Source organism: Syngnathoides biaculeatus, chromosome 5, assembly GCF_019802595.1.
Source record: "Syngnathoides biaculeatus isolate LvHL_M chromosome 5, ASM1980259v1, whole genome shotgun sequence".
Classification (NCBI taxonomy): Eukaryota; Metazoa; Chordata; class Actinopteri; order Syngnathiformes; family Syngnathidae; genus Syngnathoides; species Syngnathoides biaculeatus.
Genome location: NC_084644.1, coordinates 19,249,583 through 19,269,399, shown reverse-complemented (window position 1 = coordinate 19,269,399; position 19,817 = coordinate 19,249,583). Strand labels below are relative to the sequence as shown.

The 19,817-nt window shown below is 40.3% G+C and overlaps 2 protein-coding genes across 5 annotated transcripts in view; both read left to right on the top strand.

Moving 5' to 3' along the window:
• rims2a (regulating synaptic membrane exocytosis 2a) overlaps nt 1-8,140 on the top strand; it is a 198,934-nt gene extending 190,794 nt beyond the window's left edge. For all 4 annotated transcript variants that reach the window (XM_061819308.1, XM_061819311.1, XM_061819310.1 and 1 more), the window contains 5 exons: nt 5,110-5,251; nt 5,387-5,499; nt 5,609-5,710; nt 6,594-6,733; nt 6,810-8,140. In XM_061819308.1, coding sequence (XP_061675292.1) covers nt 5,110-5,251; nt 5,387-5,499; nt 5,609-5,710; nt 6,594-6,733; nt 6,810-7,013 — 701 coding nt within the window. In that variant the 3' untranslated portion in view covers nt 7,014-8,140. The remainder of the gene's footprint in view (nt 1-5,109; nt 5,252-5,386; nt 5,500-5,608; nt 5,711-6,593; nt 6,734-6,809) is intronic.
• A 6,443-nt stretch (nt 8,141-14,583) lies between these two features.
• Nucleotides 14,584-17,032, top strand: LOC133500357 (dendritic cell-specific transmembrane protein). Its single transcript, XM_061818931.1, has 3 exons — nt 14,584-15,612; nt 16,121-16,459; nt 16,559-17,032. The coding sequence occupies exons 1-3, from the start codon at nt 14,584-14,586 to the stop codon at nt 16,601-16,603; spliced, it is 1,413 nt and encodes a 470-aa protein (XP_061674915.1). The 3' UTR covers nt 16,604-17,032.
• Nucleotides 17,033-19,817: the final 2,785 nt, after the last annotated feature.

Below are 19,817 nucleotides of genomic sequence, written 5' to 3'. Positions count from 1 at the left end.
GAATCTTTGCACAAGCTAAAGAAATATCTTCCCATGTCATCAAACTGGTGACACACTACTATTCTTGTTAAACAATAGTATATAAACAATACTATATTACAGTATATCTGTGTTTTTGTGTTTGTGGTCTTTATGTGGCATGGTAATAATTGTTCATCTCAATTTATGGTTTGCTTTGCCATTTAAGATCGCTCACAAATTTTGACTTGAATTCATTATTTACAATTTTATGGCAAAAGAGACTTTTGAATGCGCTATCTTGTTGGCCTTAGATTTTATTTATATCGTCACAGTAATTCTACAGTGTTTGCAAACAACAATTAGTTGTGTTTGGTTGTGTTTCCTAACAAAAGTAAATATTCAGTGAAACACTGACGTGCTGTAACATAATTCAGAAAAAGAATCTAATGAAGCAGATTGATTAAAATTAAAAAAAAAAACATGATTTGTTGGTTCAATAATTTTCATAAAATTTGTCGTAGCAAGAATACTTGTATTCAATGTTTCCTCTAATTTTTTATGTCTGTGCAAACACATTAAGCTCCTGAGCGCTCCCTTTGACCACTCTGCAAAGCAAAGTGGAAATACACAAAAAAGCATGGGAAAAAAGAAGTTTTCAACCTGGATTTAAAAACCTCACCTCTATTGGCAACTTATTCCATTTATATGCAGCACAATATCTAAATGCTGCTTCACCATGTTTGCTTTGGACTGTGCACTCCGCTATTTGACCTGAGTTAGTCGATCTCAGAGCCCTCCTGGGTTTGTATTTCATTAGCATTGCTTTCATGTATTCAGGACCATTTAGTGATTTATAGACCAGTAGCATAACTTTAAAATATCTTCTAAAGATGACTGGAAGCCAGTGTAGAGAAATTAGAATTGGAGTTATTTGCTCTGACCTCTTTGTTCTGGTCAGAACCTTAGCTGCAGCATTCTGAAAGTGCTGCAACTGTTTAATCCTCTGTTTAGAGGAGCCCAGTCAGAAAATCGTTACAATAGTCAAGTCTATTTGAGATAAAAGCATGGATGAGCTTCTCTTGGTCTGCTTGACACATGCAAGTCTTCTCTCTACATAAGTTCTTCAGATGGTAAAAAGCAGATTTACTAATTGATTTTATGGGACTGTTGTAGTTCAGTTCAGAATCTATCAGAACACAGAGGTTTCAGACTTGGTCTTTTCTTTTTACCGATAATGAGTCCAGGTATTTATGAACAGAAATCTTTTTATTGACAAAAACAATTATCTCAGTTTTGCTGTGGTTTAGTTGAGGGGGGTTTGGGTACATCTAGTTATTTCTCTACTTTAGACAGTGACACAGCACCTCAATTAAACTATAGTCACCCAGAGACACAGTTAAATATATCTGCGTGTCATCTGCATTGCTCTGATAGTCAAAACTAAAGTACTGGAAAATTTGACCCAAGGATAGCATATGCAGGCTGAACTGGCGGGGTCCAAGAACTGACCCTTGAGGGACCCAACATGTCAATACCATTTTTTGAGACTGAGGACTTCCACTGGTTACAAAGTAGCTCCTTTCCTCCAGATAGAACCTGAATCATTTAAGGACTGTTCCATTTAATCCTAACCATGTTTCCAACCTGTTTAGTAGTGTATTGTGATCTAACATATCAAAAGCCAAGAGATAAATAGCCCCCAAATTACTTTGAGTTATCTTTTATTGACTACATTAAACTTTAAACAGGATTTATTTGGAGTATTGTAAATTATATCTACACATTATATACTGTACATGTGCAAAAGTATAATACATCAGGTCTATTCTAAAGCTGACTGGAAGTCAGTATAAAGACTTTAGAATTAGAGTTACACGGTCTGACCTCTTTGTTGTGGTCAGAACGCAAGCTGCAGCATTTTTAATGAACTGGAGCTGTTTAATGCTCTTTTTGGGGAGTCCAGTCAGAAGACCATTACAATTGTCAAGTCTACTTGAGATAAAAGCATGGATTAGCTTGTCCTGGTCTGCTTGACACATGCAAGCCTTCACTCTAGATATGTTCTTCAGATGGTAAAAGGCAGTTTTAGTAAGTGATTTGACATGACAGCAGCACGATGGAGTCAGGTCGGAGTCAAAACACCAAGGTTTCGGACTTGGTCTTTGGTTTTTAAAGTAAGAGTCCAGGTGTTTACTAAAAGCAATTCTCTTTTTTGTTTTGCCAAAAACAACTGCCTCGGTTTTGTTGTGGTTTAGTTGAAGAAAATGTTGGCTCATCCAGTTATTTATCTGCCTTGGACAGTGGCACAGCACCTCAATTAAACTGTAGTCCTCTGGAGACACTGCCACAGATAACTGTGTCATCTGCGTAGCTCTGATAGTCAAAATTAAAGTTTTGAAGAATTTGATCCAAGTTTAGCATATACAGGCTGAAGAGCAGGGGTCCAAGAAATTACCCTTGAGGGACCCCATAGGTCATGGCCATTTGTTGTGATTAAGCACTTCCAATGGTTACAAAGTAGCTCCTTTCCTCCAGGTAGGACCTAAACAATTTAATGACCATTCCAATTAGTCCTACCCTTGTTTACCACCTGTTCAGCATTATATTATGATCTACCATTTCAAAAGCCGCAATGAGATCCAACAAAACCAAAATTGACACATTTCCCGAGTCAGTATTCAACCTTCTATCATTTAGCACTTTGATATGAGCAGATTCTGTACTGTGATGAGTTCTGAAACCTGATTGTAAATTGTCAAAAGTTCATTTAAACTCAAGAAATTGCTGAGTTGATTAAAAACAACTTTCTCAAGAATCTTGTTTACAAAAGGAAAATTTGAGATGTGTCTATAGCTTGCTAAAATGGGATCATCCAGTGCTCTGTTCTTTTTAGAAGAAGTTTAACAGCAGCTATTTTAAGAGCTTTCGGAAACTCACCAGATTGAAGTGAAGCAATGGATTATTTGCTGCAAATTTGCTAGCAACATCAGACATGTACACTGGTCAGGTCAGTCCATTTACAAGCATTTACATTCTGATCAGAATATTTTTATTAAGAACAATTTTATTTAAGTGTATTTGCAAACTTACAATGAAATCAAACTTGTGTTCTTTTAACAACACAAAAAATGCATTGCTAACCAAACCAAGCCAACTATGAACTATAAATTTGAAAGCCCTTAAATCCTAAGTCATAATAGCTCCTAAATGTCTTTTTTCCCCCCTTTTTTTTTAATTGACAATGATATCCCTGGCTATTTTTCTTGGTGTAAAACAGATTTTTTCCTTCCACAATATATATTAAAGTGTATGGTGATAGCTGAAAGTGATGCTGCCAGTTTTATGGTGGATGTTATTTTGCTTTCTGCTTTTAAAATATAAAACTATCTATATGTGTACTGTATTGTCTGTGCTTTCATGCATGAGAGTGTGCCAAGGGGAAATTTTCACACCGTCTCATCCTGCACTATTTGATTGATAACAAAGCATCGTTACTGACCCCAATTCCTGTCCTACATCTGCATAGAATTCTGCTTTCAAATAGTTTCCTGAATGTGATGCTTGAGGTTCTCCAACTTCTATTCTGTCCAAACTTTTCCTTCCAAAAACTAACTTTCTATTTTGGCTTCACTACATTTTTCGGACCCGACCTTTCCCACTTGAAAAAGAGAATATCTCATCCAGTTTCACCGACCTTCCTCTATTTCCATGTACTCCAAAAGTCATTGCATCTGAAAATAAAATCACTTGTTTTTTTTAATTTTGCCATTATCATTGATAGAAAAAATAAGCAGTGTGTCTACCCCGTCTTCGTTCTACGTTGCCTAGACCGCTTTGCTGACTTAAACAACGTTGACAGGCTGCTTAGGTACATATGTGAATCGGATGCAGCCAGTCACCCCACACTCATTGAATCACATTGCAAAATGGCACAAAATGAATAGTTGTATGTTGTACTTTCAATTGGGGTTGGATTTTAATTGTTTCGTGTGGAATGTAGAATGTCTGTGAGCAGAAACCACAAAAGCAGTAGCCATGCGCGGGGCTTTGAGGGAACAGTACTTCTACTTCAATTTAATTGATAAAATCCACCCAGACATCACTTAGTCTCTGTCACTGTTCCTTCTTTTTATTGTAAGTTGCGATGAGTAGGACAAAAAAAGTGAATTTCAAGGCTAAATAGTTTCACATGTGTTTCCGCATGTGCATGATACGTCGTGGAGGTCTAGTAGGTAGTAAGCCCATTCTGAGGTAGCCTGATGATATTTATTTATGCAAATGAATGATTTTATATTGACTTTACTGTTACCGAGCAGCATTACCTACACTCTGTACAGAAACTATTAGCTATGCATGCATAATCCACTCTGCGTATACAAGGTGGATGTTAATTGAAAAACATGAATGTGGCTGTTCCCAATATGTTTTTTCTCATGTTCCTTATTTGGTAATCTAATGCATTAGAAACACCTCTAAGTATACTGCATTGTATTTCAACACCACTGCAGTTTCATCGTTCTAAAGGTAGAATTTTTATTACTTTTGTCTTTTTTTTGGGAGGGATGTGAATTAACAGCACACCATGTATGTACGTGTATTGATTTAAGTATAAGATTTAAGTCTCTTTTACAATGCTTATATCTGCCTTTAATTAATCCTGATAGGTATGTTACATGCAGTATTATCATTTGCTGACTTATAGAGTTAAATATGAAGCGACATTATGTCTAATCAAAACTGTTAGCTTTTACAGAGAAGCTCAAATGTGTTCTCTGATGCATGTTCATCTCAGGCATCTGTTAGTGGATCATTTGGATTGTATGTTTTTTAGGGACAGCTGACACACATGCATCCATGCCGGCTGCGAGATTTGAACACATGAGATTTCTCAGGTTGCTAGAAGCATTCAGCTGTCATGTTAGATTACTCAGATGACGCAAATGCTGGATGGTTGGCTGTGGAGACGGGTCAAGATTGTCCGGTACACCTTGAAGCCAGAGTTTTTTTTTTGAGGGGGGTGCTACTAATTGTTGGTGTGTTTATCCCAGTATCGAAGTTTGTCTTGATGTAGTCTTCAGTGGTGCTTAGTTTGGCATCACTGCCGAAAATGCTTTTCTCTTGAGCTGTCATTTTTTTTTATGTATGCAGAAGCGGGAGGCAAAAAGTTGCGCAGCACTATCCAAAGGAGCACAGAGACGGGCCTGGCAGTGGAAATGAGGAGCAGAATGACTCGTCAGGCCAGCCGAGAATCTACAGACGGCAGCATGAACAGCTACAGCTCTGAGGGAAAGTAAGCAGACAAAGCCTTTGATTTGAGGTTTTTTTTTTTTTTTAAACTTTCTGGCATTTTAGATTCAGCAAGCTGTTTATGTCATGTTATTTGACATGGATATCCATTTATTTCCATGGTGTATTTGTGTTGTAGTCTCATTTTTCCTGGTGTGAGGCTGTCCTCAGAAGCCCAATTTAGTGACTTCCTGGATGGACTTGGGCCCGCCCAGCTAGTCGGACGACAGACCCTGGCTACCCCGCCAATGGGTAAACAGAAAAATCCTCCTTCCTCAGAAGCTCAGGAACATTTTGAGTAGCTCTCTGCTCCCATTTCTTTTGGTTAGTCTTTTAAATGAAAATATTTCACATTATTTAGGTGACATCCAAATCGGCATGGTGGAGAAGAAAGGAGCACTCGAGGTTGAAGTCATTAGAGCTCGTGGCCTTGTAGGAAAACCTAGTTCCAAGGCACTGCCAGGTAATAACAGGCTCTTTTTGTTCATGGTGCATGCGTGGAGCGGTGAACATGCCAACTTATTCGGATTTTCAAGCAAGCGCAAAGATTCCTGTGTGTTTATTAATTTGGTAGACCGGTTTGCCACAATGTGGGCGTTCTGGTCCAGCGAAGGTCTGTTATTGGAGATGCAGCCAGATGAGTGACAATTTAGTAGCAGAAAGTCACTCTCAATGTACAACTACCCAGAGCATGTTTAAATCCTGGTAGACCTTTTTGTCAATTTGATCCGGGCACAGGAAGACAGATTCGGAGCTGGTAGATGTCAGATATTTGCCATTCATAAATATGTGAACAGGGGCCAAGCAACCTGAATCATTGGAGAAATCAATTCAGTGAATTCATTATCATGATTTTTATATTTTTGGAATCATCCCACTGGCTCACTGCTGTGGGTGTGCAAACAAACAATTGCAGATGGGGGGGGTGGTCTCCCAGTAGCCACCTCTTCCCGAGCCATCTTTGCATCATCCGCCCGCGGAGGCCTGCTTGAAGTTCCATATGAACGTACTTTGTGCACTTCGGTTTGAGCAAAAAGTCGGTTGGCTACGCCATTTGGAGACTTGCCAGTCCGTGACTTGTTTGGTGCCGCATTTAAATGGTATGAGAGGAGCTGCTATGATTTGGACTCATAGAAGTTGACTGTTTCACTCCCACAGCAGTGCAGACCTGCACTTGTCAGGGAAATGACCAAACTCTCTTGTTCTGTAAAAATTTACACAGCCCTCCATGTAAAATTTATGCTGGTCATGAACATCGGGCTTATAACGTATAATGTTGAGAAATATTAATGTTATTTCTTTTGGACTCTGAAAGTGACACTAATTGTCTGTTCCTTTCCTCCCAGCACCATATGTTAAGGTCTACCTTTTGGAAAACGGAGTCTGCATTGCCAAAAAGAAAACAAAAGTAGCAAGAAAAACCTTGGATCCTCTTTACCAGCAGCAACTGCCGTTTGAGGAGAGCCCTGGAGGGAAAGTTTTACAGGTGAGAAAAGTACAAGTACATAATCTTAACTTGTCCTTTTTATTGAACTCACTTATTTTTCCTGGCTTCTTTGTAGGTAATTGTGTGGGGTGACTATGGACGCATGGACCATAAATCTTTCATGGGAGCAGTTCAGATACTGTTAGATGAGCTGGACCTGTCCAACATGGTGATTGGCTGGTTCAAGCTCTTTCCTCCCTCCTCGCTGGTAGACCCGACTCTCGCGCCCCTGACAAGAAGAGCTTCCCACTCCTCACTGGACAGTTTCTCGCGGTCATAGCAGCGTGCAAACTGATAGCGTTGTTGTAGCAGCCAGTGTTGCAATGACAGGTCACGCCCCCCTGTTACACTGCATGCTTGATGTTGTGTCTTCTGAGCCTGTTTCTAGGGGAGCAAATGTGATCCTGTATGCTGAGCAAAAAACGTTGCACATGCAGTGCACGTCGTGAAGCGCATCACAAGCTTCTGGCCACCAGGATTGCCAGGTGATGTTGTTGCTGGGAGGAAACTGGATTGAACTCCTTAGCACAAGGAATCTGTTTTTTTCCAGGTTTCATCCAATTCGAAGCCATGGGGTCAGTCCTGGGAACCGCTAAATGAGTTCTACAGAAACCCTTTTTCGAATGAAAAACAAATGTTTAGCTTTGATTTCATTTGGTCATTTCTTTTACCTGTTTTTGTTTTTTATGCCTGAATGGAGTGACAGTGGATTTCACCTGATGATTGGTCATGCCCTGCAAACAGGTCTAGCTCTAGGTGAGGTTTTTGGAGACCATGACACAGGTTTGTCTCAGCTTGAATCCACACTCCCCCAAAACCTAAAAGAAAATCGCCTGCAGACTCTCAGTTTATGTGCTCAACCAAACTGCTGGAAACTCACCAGACAGGAGTAATCAGACACAAATTGCAGTGGCTGCAAATCACTAATGATGAGTAATCAATACCCCAGTCAAAAGATTTGTGATCTATCATCTTTGTTTCTTTCTCTTTTGATATACGGTATTTTATGAAAAATAACTGTGAAAAATGTCTTTTCCCTCTTTAGTTCATTTGCATGAATACAAATTTAGCCGAGTACAAAAAAGACATTGTTTTCGTAAGGCTGTAACTTGCAAAGAGATGAAGAAAAAGTAAACAAATCAGCCGTTTTCAACAATTTATTATTTTTAAAAGATCACTAGTGCATGGTTTCCAAGGGGAGTGAATGCAAAATCATGATTAAGATAAAAGTCATTGTTTATCAGTCTTTAGACCATTCATGAGTGAGTAAGATAAGGAAAAGTAAAGGAATCTTCTGGAGTATTTAAAAGACAATGTTTTATGACAAAAACAAGTGATAATGACAAAAAATGTACATGATTTATTTCATTGTAAAAAGGCTCAGATAAAGTTTATGTCAAAATTGTACATGTTTCTGTTTTTTATTCCTTCTCCCAGGGTACTTCACATTTTACTGTTCATTTCTATCATTGTCTCCTGTAGGTTCTGAATTTGCTCTGGTCTAGATCTGGTTATTTTCCAGTTCTACATTGTTTTTGGTATACATTTGAGTTCAAATTTGATTTCTTTAACAAGCATGTTGAAAAGAGTTCTCTGCAACATGGCTTGGGCACACCTTAAAGTAATTCAGCATGTTTTGATATAAGATGATATTTGGAATTTTTGCAGTTTCTTGTACAGTGCATGTCAACGTCATACATTTTTTCTCCCTCATGTCAGCGCTTCACTAAATTCATTTGCAGTCGTCCAATGACCAACTATTGACTTATTTTTTTAACAAACATTCCACTCCCATGGACAGATTTTCTTTGAGGATATTGAGGGAAAAAAAGTGATGAGGAAAATATTTTCTATTTAACACAGTTAAAGTTGTGATTATAAGTATATTTTATTTCAGTATTGTTGACAAACATGCAAAAACATTCTGTATTGGTACGGCAAAAGGTCTCTATGTAAATAAGAGGCAGGAAACCTTCGAAAAGAAGGTGTGTTGCTGGAGTTCAATACAAGCACTGTTTATGAAATGAGCTAATCACAAGTTCAAATAACATGAAATATTGTTTTCTTTTTTGTCATTTTAATGAAAATGACATTGATTTACTATATTTTTGTTAGATTTCTTTTAAAAGCCAAGACCTGATTATTTTTTATTTTCTATTTTTCAGTAATTGTAAAAACATTTAATGTCTGGGAGGTACATGAATCGTAAAGCCACAGTATGTCTGAATGGAACTGAACTGGGGCATTATTCCTTTTCCACACGGAGATGATGAGTTTTAATTTCCAAGGAATTTTTTTTTTGTCGCTGTAACAAGCTGTAGTATATATTTTACCTTTTAGATTTCCATTGTACATACATACATAGATGTCAGATGACACTCTTCTGGAGCAGGAAAAATGCCTCACATGAGGAAAAAGACAAGTTATTTTATCCTTTTGGATGCCTTTTAATTTTCTCTTTTTTTGTGCAATGTGTTAAAGCCAAGGCAATGTCTTGGTAAGTATGGTTGAGTACAGAGATTTATGTAAGTTATTTTTCAAATTAAAAATAAAAAAAAAATGGAATTACACTAATGCTGATTGTTGTGTGACTCTTGGGTGACTAAGAAATTAAATTTAAAGTGGGGGGGATCTTTCCATTTTTATTCTACTTCTCATTTTTATGATCATAAGTGAGCTAGAGAAATTTCTAGTTGGCTTTAGATCGCAAAAAAAAGGGGGACTTAATGCAAAAAAAAACATTGACTGCCCAGAAAAACAATAAACTGATCAGCTTCCTCCCACATCCCAAAAACATGCATTAGGTGTGATTGTGAGTGTGACTGTTGTCTGTCTGCAAGTGCCCTGCAATTGGGTGACAACCAGTACAGGGTGTAGCCTGCCTTGTGTTTATGAATATGTTCATTGTTTGGTTTGGCTTCCACATGTTTCCCACAATGCATTGCAAACTCATGTTGTTTGACGTAGGCTCCTCACATGGCTAGCCCCGTGTCATTCAGGCCTCATATGCGGCTTTGGGAAGATCGTGTAATAAATGTATGTGCAAGAAGCCAAAATTATGCCAGTTTGGAGACTTTAGAGAAAAAAAAAATATTCATAATTAATTCTTCAGTGTTTGAAAAGCCACCAAAGACATTGTAAATCTGTCCGCTTCTATGTTCCATCCATTTCTCCAAGACAAAGTTTGGAGAGTTAAACAGCATGATTTGTTAGCTGCTGGCAAGATTACTACATTCCTCAGAAACAGGCTGCTGCAAAAGGTTTCTTGATAGACTCATCTGGTCCTTAATTCTGCTGCACGTGAGCAGGCAGGCATCGCTGGATTAAATTAATATCTCACAAGGACACTGCGCTCACATCTGTTACTGTATGAGTAGTTTTAGTTTCCTCCCTCTTTCGCAATCATTGGGATGGTTGTGAGACATTTGCTACCATAACTAGTGTTGCCATCTTTCAGAAATGAAAATAAGGGGTGCCACCACCAGACTGCTTTAAAGTAATATACAATCACACTGTAATAATATGGAACATATTTCTGTTTTGTAAAATTCATCAATCTAGCCATTTCCTGAGTTTCTAATGCTCACAGGTGTCGTTTTACTGCCGGAGCGTATCCCAGCTATCATTGGGCAGGAGGCAGGATTCACCATGAATTGGTTGACAGCCAATCACAGGACACATAGGGACAAAAAAAAGTTGCACTCACAATCACACATAAGAGCAATTTGAAGTCATTTTTTTCTTGTATTCAGGACCTAAATCATTTAGTGATTTTTAAAGCAGTAGCAGAACTTTAAAATATATTCTAAACCTGATTGGAAGCCAGTGCAATGAATTGAGGATTGGAGTTGTACTGTATCCAATGACCTCTTTGTTCTGGTCAGAACCCGAGCTGCAGCATTCTGAATGATCTGCAGCTGTTTGATGCTCTTTTTGGGGAGCTTTTCTTGGTCTGCTTGACCTATACAAGCCTTATCTCTAGATATGTTCTTTAGTTCGCAAACGGCAGTTTTTGTGATTAACTTCATATAACTGTTAAAATTCAGGTCGGAATCAATCAGAACACCACGGTTTCGGACTTGGTCTTTGGGTTTTAAAGATAGAGAGTCCAGGTGCTTACTCACAGCAATTCTCTTTTCTTTATTGCCAAAAACAATTGTCTCAGTTTTGTTGTGATTTAGTTGAAGAAATTTTGACTCATCCAGTTATTTATCTGCTTTAGACAGTGGCACTATCCCTCAATTGAACTGCAGTCCTCTGGAGACACTGCCACATATAACTGTGTATCATCTGCATAGCTATGATAGTCAAAATTAAGGTTTTGAGGAATTTGACCCAAGGGTACGGTCACTGGAGGAGGATAGGTTTGTTTGGCAGACTGAGCAGTATAAGAAGCAGACTGGTGATGTCCCAGGTGATGCTGTGCTCTTCATACTGTTTTCTGTTTTGGTTGGTCCATTCTGTCACATTGAGGGTAATTGAAAGCGAGAAAGACAAAGCCAAATATGGAGAACCCATGTGCAGGGAGCAGGGAGGCAAGGAGTCTCAACAAAATATTTAGTTTTCAAAAAGGCAAATGAAACTACTGTACTGTATATAACAGGGGAAGGCAATGTGCCATCCCTGGCGTGACGACATGGATCAATGAAGCAAAGTAAATATATATATATATATATATATATATATATATATAGGCAGAATGGTGGATCAGCTAGAATGCGCAAGCCTTACGGTGTCATGATCCTGCCCGCGCGGTTGCGCTGATTGGGAGGCGCACACCTGCGCCTCATGCGGGCTATTATCCTGTGTATTTGTATGACCCCGATGACGACTGGTCCGCGCCAGTTCATTGAGGTTCATGTCCCGTTCGAGTACTCCGGTATCCCTGATCGACAACCCGTGTGAACCGACCTTCGCCTGTTCTCCGACCAACCCCGTAAGCCTGACTCCTTTGACCCTTCTGCCTGCTTTGATCGTTCTCCTGTGTACCGACTCCTGCCTGCCCGCTTACCTGCTCTCTTTGCCTGACGTCCCAACTACCACTGCTGCACCTGACTGCCTGCCCGATCCCCAAACACGAAATAATAAACGTTTCTCCCCGAACTACCTTGCATCGTCCGAGTCCTGCATTTGGGCCCTACTCCCGTTCCGATCGGTCATGACACACGGTCCCGGTTCAATACCGACCCCGCCTGTGTGGAGTTTGCATGTTCTCCCCGTGCCTGCACTCCGGTTTCCTCCCACATCCCCAAAACATACAACATTAATTGGACACTCTAAATTGCCCCTAGGTCTGATTGTGAGTGTGGCTGTTTGCCTCTTTGTACCCTGCAATTGGCGGGCAACCAGTGCCTCCTGCCCATTAATAGCTCGGATGCGTTCCAAGCAGTCCCACAACTCTTTTGAGAATAGGCACCGACCACCTTACGGCCACAGCACCGGTTGGCTGCCTCAGCAATGGAGACACGGAACAGCGTGAACTCGGACCCACCTCCCCCAGAACGTGAGCAAAGTTCTTTCAGAGGTGGGAGTTGAGATTCCTTGTGACAGGGGAATCTGCCAGCCGTACCAGGAAACCCTCACAATACATTTGGGCCTGCCACGTCGGACCGGCATCTTCCCCACCATCGGAGCCAACTCACCACCAGGTGATGATCAGTTGACAGCTCCGCCCGTCTCTTCGCCCGAGTGTCCAAAACATGCGGTCGCAAGTACGATGACACGACTACAAAGTCGATCAACAAACTTTGGACACCCCTATGCCTGAATATGGTGTTTGTTATGGACAATCCGAGCACAGAAGTCCAATAACAGAACACCACTCCAGTTCTAATCATGGATGGGTGGGGGGGGGGCGTTCTTTCCAATCACACCCTACCAGATCTCACTGTCATTGCCCACATGGGCATTGAAGTCATCCCAACAGAATGATGGAGTCACCAGAGGGAGCACTCTCCATCACTCCGTCTAAGGACTCCAAATAGAGTGGGTTCTCTGAACTGCTGTTTGGTGCATAAGCAAAAACAACTGTCAGGACCCATTTCCCCTACCTGAAGGCTGAGGGAGGCTACCCTCTCATCCACCGGGGTAATCCCCAACGCATAGGCCCTGAGCCGGGGGGCAATGAGTATTCCCACATCTGCTCGGCGTCTCTCATCATGGGCAATTCTGGAGTTGAACAGAGTCCAACCCCTCTCAAGAGGAGTGGTACTAGAGCCCCATAGAGGCGAGTCCGACTATATCTAGTCGGAACTTCTTGACCTCACGCACCAACTCGGGCTCCTTACCTGCCAGAGAGGTGACCTTCCATGTCCCTAGAGCGAGTTTCTATAGCCAGGGATCGGATCACCAATGTCCCTCCCTTTGGCCACTGCCCAGCTCACATTGCACTCGACCCCTATGGCCCTTCTCACAGGTGGTGAGCCTATGGGAAGGGGGACCCATGTTAACCGTTACACCAGGCCCTTGCCTTTGAGCCCCACCTCGAGGCCTGACTTCAGAGGGGGCCCCGGTGACCCGCGTCCGGGCAAGGGAAACCAAGATCCAATTTTTGTATTCGTCATGGGGGTTTTGGAGTCATACTTTGTCTGGTCCCTCACCTAAGACCCTTTTTGCTATGGGTGACTCTATCTATCTATCTATCTATCTATCTATCTATCTATCTATCTATCTATCTATCTATCTATCTATCTATCTATCTCTATCTATCTATCTATCTATCTATCTATCTATCTATCTATCTATCTATCTATCTATCTATCTATCTATCTATCTATCTATCTATCTATCTATCTATCCCTTTTCTTCACTGCTTATCCTCACGAGGGTCATGGGGAGTGCTGGAGCCTCTTCCAGCAGGACACGCGGTACACCCTGAACTGGCTGCCAGCCAATTGCAGGGCACATAGAGACAAACAGCCGCACTCACAATCATACATAGGGGCAATTTAAAGTGTCCAATTAATGTTGCATGTTTTTAGAATGTGGGAGGAAACCGGATTGCCCAGAGGAAACCCACCCAGGCACGGGGAGAACATGCAAACTCCACAGAGGCGGGTCTGAGATTGAACCCGGGACCTCAGAACTGTGAGGCCAATGCTTTACCAGCTGATCCACCGTGCCGTGTATATGTATATATATATATATATATATATATATATATATGTATATATATATATATATATATATATATCGAGAGAGAGAGAGAGAGAGAGATATAGACACACACGCGCACACACTCACACGTGTTTAAATTTCTGTTACAGAAGCAGACTTGAATGAGGTATATGCGTGAGTAGTAGTATAAAATTATTATTAATAGTAGTTGTGCTCCATAGTACTAGTAGTAATAATGCTAGTATCAGTAGCAATAATACTGCCATACCATCACTGTGCATCTTTTGCTCCTGATGTTTCAAGAGCTGATTAGATTTGGTTGCAGTACACTTTTATTATTAGTTTACTACTACAAATTTGCAGTGATTCATAGTTGTTCAAATCAATTCAGTGGATTCTGCCTTTAAAATAATGCACACCCTTTTAAAGCAAATGAAAAAAAATCAAATGGAAGTCCATAACATATCCCAACCTCATGTCCATCTCATACTTGTTGCTTCCTTCTTTTTCATATGAGAGAAAAAAAACTGCAGATGACTGTACAGCACTATGACACATGACTGAGGTTTGCAGCCACATCCTGTTCTGACGTTATTTAAGGGGGATGCTAACAAAATATAGATTAATAGTTTCCAGGTCCACATATCAGGTTAGTAGCAGTCAGAAATAGCTTAATATACGGCATAATCATCTCATTCATCCTACTCCAGGGCTGTTCTTTGCGAGTGTGGACAATGATCACCAAGGGCTTGATTGACATGAGGACTTTGGCTCTGGATGTTTTCACCGGTGGCTACAGAGAGGGATTGAAAAGAACCAGCCTCCTCCTCCTAATGTCTTTCTTCCCAAGCCTCTTCCTCAGTGCCTTGCTGCTACTGTACCTCCTCTATACTTTGGCATGTGACCCCGCAGTCTCTGGGGGGGTTGCTGCCCTCCTTGGAGTGGTATTGACAATTGCCCTCTTCTTTTCACAGAGGGTACGGTGCTTGGTCACGCTATTCATCATATCTATTTTCACCAAGAAGACTCGCAGTCTGCTGCTCACAGCTGGAACAAGTTTAGTTGTCCTCGGGAATATTCACAACACTTTGGAGAACCTCACAGGCTTGGTCAGGAGCATGATTTGTAACCTGAGGGCCAAGAAGGCATCCGTCATTGCACCTTTCAGAAACTATGTGGACATGTTGAAATGGCTGGCTGACATATTACGAAGGGTGATGGACCTCGGAGTGGTCCAGCTGGACTCCCACCTCAACATTACACCCAAGGTGGACTCAGAACATTTTAAGGATCGACTCACCCAAGCAGAACTAAAGCTTAATCAAAGTGTTCACTATGCAGTGACCTTTATAAACACAGTCTCCTCTGTGAAGGAATGTGTTTATCCAACCATCAGCTTCCTCGTGCTCGTGATCTTTATAGGCTCACACATAAGAAATTACTGCTGTGACATCAAGTACAAAAATAATTTCATCAGCAACAAATTCATTCAATTTGACAAGAAGCAGAAGGCAGAAGGAAAGCAACATCTTCTTCCCCTCACTTCAGAAGAGGAGAAGCTTTACCCCTCTCTCCCTTCGCTCCGTCCCACAGTGCAGGAAGGAAAAGCTCTATTCAAATTCGGCATTCCAGTCATGTCTCATTTGTTTTTTTGGGTCATATTCATAACCGTGGATGCCCTGTTGTACTGTTTTGTTACTATTATAACAACCAAGCTATCAGAGATGGAACCATTCCACGTGCCTCTTTTGTTGCACCTCAAAGTAAGTCATTTCATGAAAATACTGTATAGACATTTGGGAGAAATAGCGCTTTGTAACTTTGTTACTTTTGGTTGCATAATGGTACTATCTCAATGGGGATAGCTGATGGAACAAAAACATGTTTACCTTTTCTTTTGTATGTCGTTAACACTATGTGTGGTTTGTGTCAGAAAGGGAATCTGACAAATTATGCAAGTTGTTGTGGCAACCCCTGATGGGACAAGCCAAAGACCAAGCTGATCCATTGGCGGATCACCACCTTAGTTTTGCTTTGCAGTTGAAGTGCTAAACCGTTGTAGTACTGCAAATTCTTGTCTCTCATTTCCCATCTCCCGATGACACCAACCCCTCTTCCTCATCCCAGTAATAATAAGCCGCAGCTAAAAATGTCATTTCTCTAGCTCATTCTGTCTCTTGAATTATGAACTGAACATACACCAATATGGTAGTATAAATAATATGACAAATGTAAGGAATAAATTTATTAAATTTGAGTTGCTTTTTTCAGGGTGGTGTGACCTTAATTGGTGTACAGCTGGGTGAGGAGGAGAACCACCATCAGGACTTTTCTTTTTCTATTACACTGTTTGAGAAGCAGTGCCTCCCCAAACCCAAACTGCTACTCAACAACTCTGTTGTCTCACTGGCTGGCATCCTGCTGACCTTGCTTATCATGGCCCCTGTGGCGGCCAAGGGACTCCAGATCAGGCTCATGGTGTGCGAGAGATTCTACTGCACTGCTGCAGAGGAGAGGATCAGGTACCTGCATGCCAAAATTCTGAGGAAGAGGTTAAAAAAGACGAGGGAGAATGAAAACAACAATATTTTTAAAGCACTCATCACTAAGGTATGGGTCACAAAATTATGCATAATTGGTCAAATAAAATAGAATAAATAAGTGATGTTGATTGTAAAATCTTTTTCTTTTTTTCTCTTCACACAACAGCTACATTTTTGGTGTCCATTGCTTTTCCCAGAAGAGATTGTGTGAGGAAGGTTTTTCTTCATCCACTATGGTGTTCTGTTGGTGACTTCATATCTAATATTAACTGGAGTTGGTCACTTACAAATATAGAAGGAACTTTAATCTCAAGGTAGATTAAAGATGTTTTTTTTTTCTTTTTTTTAACTGAAATCTTGCTTGGAATCATCTTCTTTATGAGAATTGATTTAAACAGCTTGAAAGATATGTAATAATTCTGACAAAAACATGCAAATACTGTAGTGACTGACTTCAACACTTTTACATAATGCATATTTTTCAGACATTCAATTAGTCTGATACTGTACTTATTATGTCAGTTTGGGTCAGCAATGCCATCACTCTATTTAATTTAATTAATGTTATGACAGGGACATGTTTTTCTTGATGGATTCGGCCTCATTCATGGAACGACATAATTGTAGCTGACCTTATGGTAACCTGATTGTAATGTTGTTCTTGTTATTGTACAGTGGTTATATAAAGTCCACACACCCCTGTTAAAATCCACACACACATATATATATATATATATATATATATATATATATATATATATATATATATATATATATATATATATCATGAGGTTTGCGGGGAGTGCTGGAGCCTATCCCAGCTGTCAACGGTCAGGTGGCGGGGTTCACCCTGACCTGGTTGCCAGCCAACCGCAGGGCACATGGAGACAAACAGCCGCACTCACAATCACACCTAGGGGCAATTTAAGAGTGTCCAATTAATTTTGCATGTTTTGGGGATGTGGGAGGAAACTGGAGTGCCCGGAGAAAACCCACGCAGGCACGGGGAGAACATGCAAACTTAACACAGGTGGGGCCGTGATCGAACCCGGGTCCTCAGAACTGTGAGGTCAACGCTTTACCAGATTATCCACCGTGCCACCTATATATACAGTGCCTTGTGTAAAGTATTTGGCCCCCCTGAACTTTTCAAACTTTCGCCACATTTCAGGCTTCAAACATAAAGATATCAAATTTAAATTTTTTGTCAAGAATCAACAATGAGTGGAACGCAATCGTGAAGTGGAACAAAATTTATTGGAAATTTTATACTTTTTTTTTAACAAATTAAACACTGGAAAGTGGGGTGCACAATATTGAAGACCAAGGAACACACCAGGTAGATCTGAGATACTGTTGTGGAGAGGTTTAAAGACGGATTTGGATACAAAAAGATTTCCCAAGCTTTAAACATCTCAAGGAGCACTGTGCAACCAATCATATTGAATGGAAGGAGTATCAGATCACTGCAAATCTACCAAGACCCGGCCGTCCTTCCAAACTTTCACCTCAAAGAAGGAGAATACTGATCAGAGATGTAGCCAAGAGGTCCATGATCACTCTGGATGAACTGCAGAGATCTACAACTGAGGTGGAAGAGTCTGTCCATGGGACAACAATCAGTCGTAATCTGGCCTTTAGGGAAGAGTGGCAAGAAGAAAGCCATTTCTCAGAGATATCCATAAAAACTCTCGTTTAAAGTTATCCACAAGCCACCAGGGAGACACACCAAACATGAGGAAGAAGGCGCTCTGATCAGATGAAACCAAAATCGAACTTTTTGGCCACAGTGCAAAACAGCAACACAGCTCATCACACTGAACACATCAGTGTCAAACTTGGTGGTGGCAGCCTCATGGTTTGGGCCTGCTTTTATTCTGCATGGACAGGGAATGTGGTTAAAATTGATGGGAAGATGAATGGAGCCAAATACTGGACTATTGTGGAAGAAAACCTGTTGGAGTCTGCAAAAGACCTGAGACTGGGATGGAGATTTATCTTCCATCAGGACAATGATCGAAAACATAAAGCCAAATCTACAATGGAGTGGTTCATAAATAAATGTAGCCAGGTGTTAAAATGGCCAAGTCAAAGTCTAGAGCTGAATCTAATCTAGAATCTATGGGCAGAGTTGAAGACCGCTGTTCACAAACCATGTTCATCCAACCTCACTGAGCTTGAGCTGTTTTGCAAGGAAGAGTGGGCAAGAATTTCAGTCTCTCGATGTGCAAAACTGATAGAGACATACACCAAGTGACTTGGAGCTGTAATTGCAGCAAAAGGTTGAGCTACAAAGTATTAATGCAAGGGGGCCGAATAATTTTGCACGCCCCACTTTTCAGGTTTTTATTTGTTAAAATTGTTTACAATATCCAATAAATTTCATTCCACTTCACGACTGTGTCTCACTTGTTGTTGATTCTTGACAAAAAAAAAAATATTTTATATCTTTATGTTTGTAGCCTGAAATGTGGCGAAAGGTTGAAAAGTTCAAGGGGGCCGAATACTTTCACAAGGCACTGTCCATATATATATATATATATAATATATATATATATATATATATATATATATATATATATATATATATATATATATATATATATATATATATATGCATATATACATCATTGGAAATAAAGATGATTGTGATGTTTGTCAGGATCACCAAAAGATAACCATACCTGCAGCAAAGCCTTTATTCAGGTTAACTGGAGCCACTTGAGAGGTTAGCAGGTGTCTCTTGTCTGTTTAAATGTGATTTGTGTTTAATTGTGAACACAGCTACATGCCAGTTACAGGAGAGTGGGAACACTGGTACAACAACTTTATCGCAGATGTTTTACTTACCCTCTTGAAAAGTGTACTTTAAAAATGGCAGGACCAATTTGTGTTTATTTTATACATTTAGTTGCAAGGAACCCTTTGGAATGACACGCTTTTCTGTATAAACTGGTAACACATAATGAACATGTAATAAAATACATATGGTGGGTGGTGTACATTGCAGTCTATGACTATGCATTTCATGTGTCTAGCCCAAAACATTAGTGCTTCTTTCATCAATTTAACATATTACCTGTCTAGATAAGAATTATCCGAATTGCTTATTGAAGAGACATACGCTTGCTTATAATAACTGGCAAGAATATAAATTAATGAGTTAGCATGAACAAAGATACAGCAAACAGAACTTTCATGTGTTTCTTGCAAGAGGAACTATACCCATGTCATACCATGTTCTTTACACAATAAAGTGACTTGTCACCTACTAAAAGCACAGAACAACCGTTAGTCAAAATAGAGATCCCTTTTGTGCATTTGTGTTTATATACTTTGTATGCTTGCATAGATAGCAATGGTGTACTTACGTAATCCAAGACAGTCATCCCTTGCATATGCCGTGAACAGCGAAACAGCACACG

What these genes read in the sequence shown, in the direction of transcription:
- LOC133500357 (XM_061818931.1), top strand. Translation starts at nt 14,584, where the DNA reads ATGATCACCAAGGGCTTGATTGACATGAGGACTTTGGCTCTGGATGTT. An exon ending in CTCTTTTGTTGCACCTCAAA is followed by an intron (nt 15,613 to 16,120) that starts GTAAGTCATTTC and finishes TGCTTTTTTCAG; the next exon opens with GGTGGTGTGACCTTAATTGG. An exon ending in TTAAAGCACTCATCACTAAG is followed by an intron (nt 16,460 to 16,558) that starts GTATGGGTCACA and finishes TTCACACAACAG; the next exon opens with CTACATTTTTGGTGTCCATT.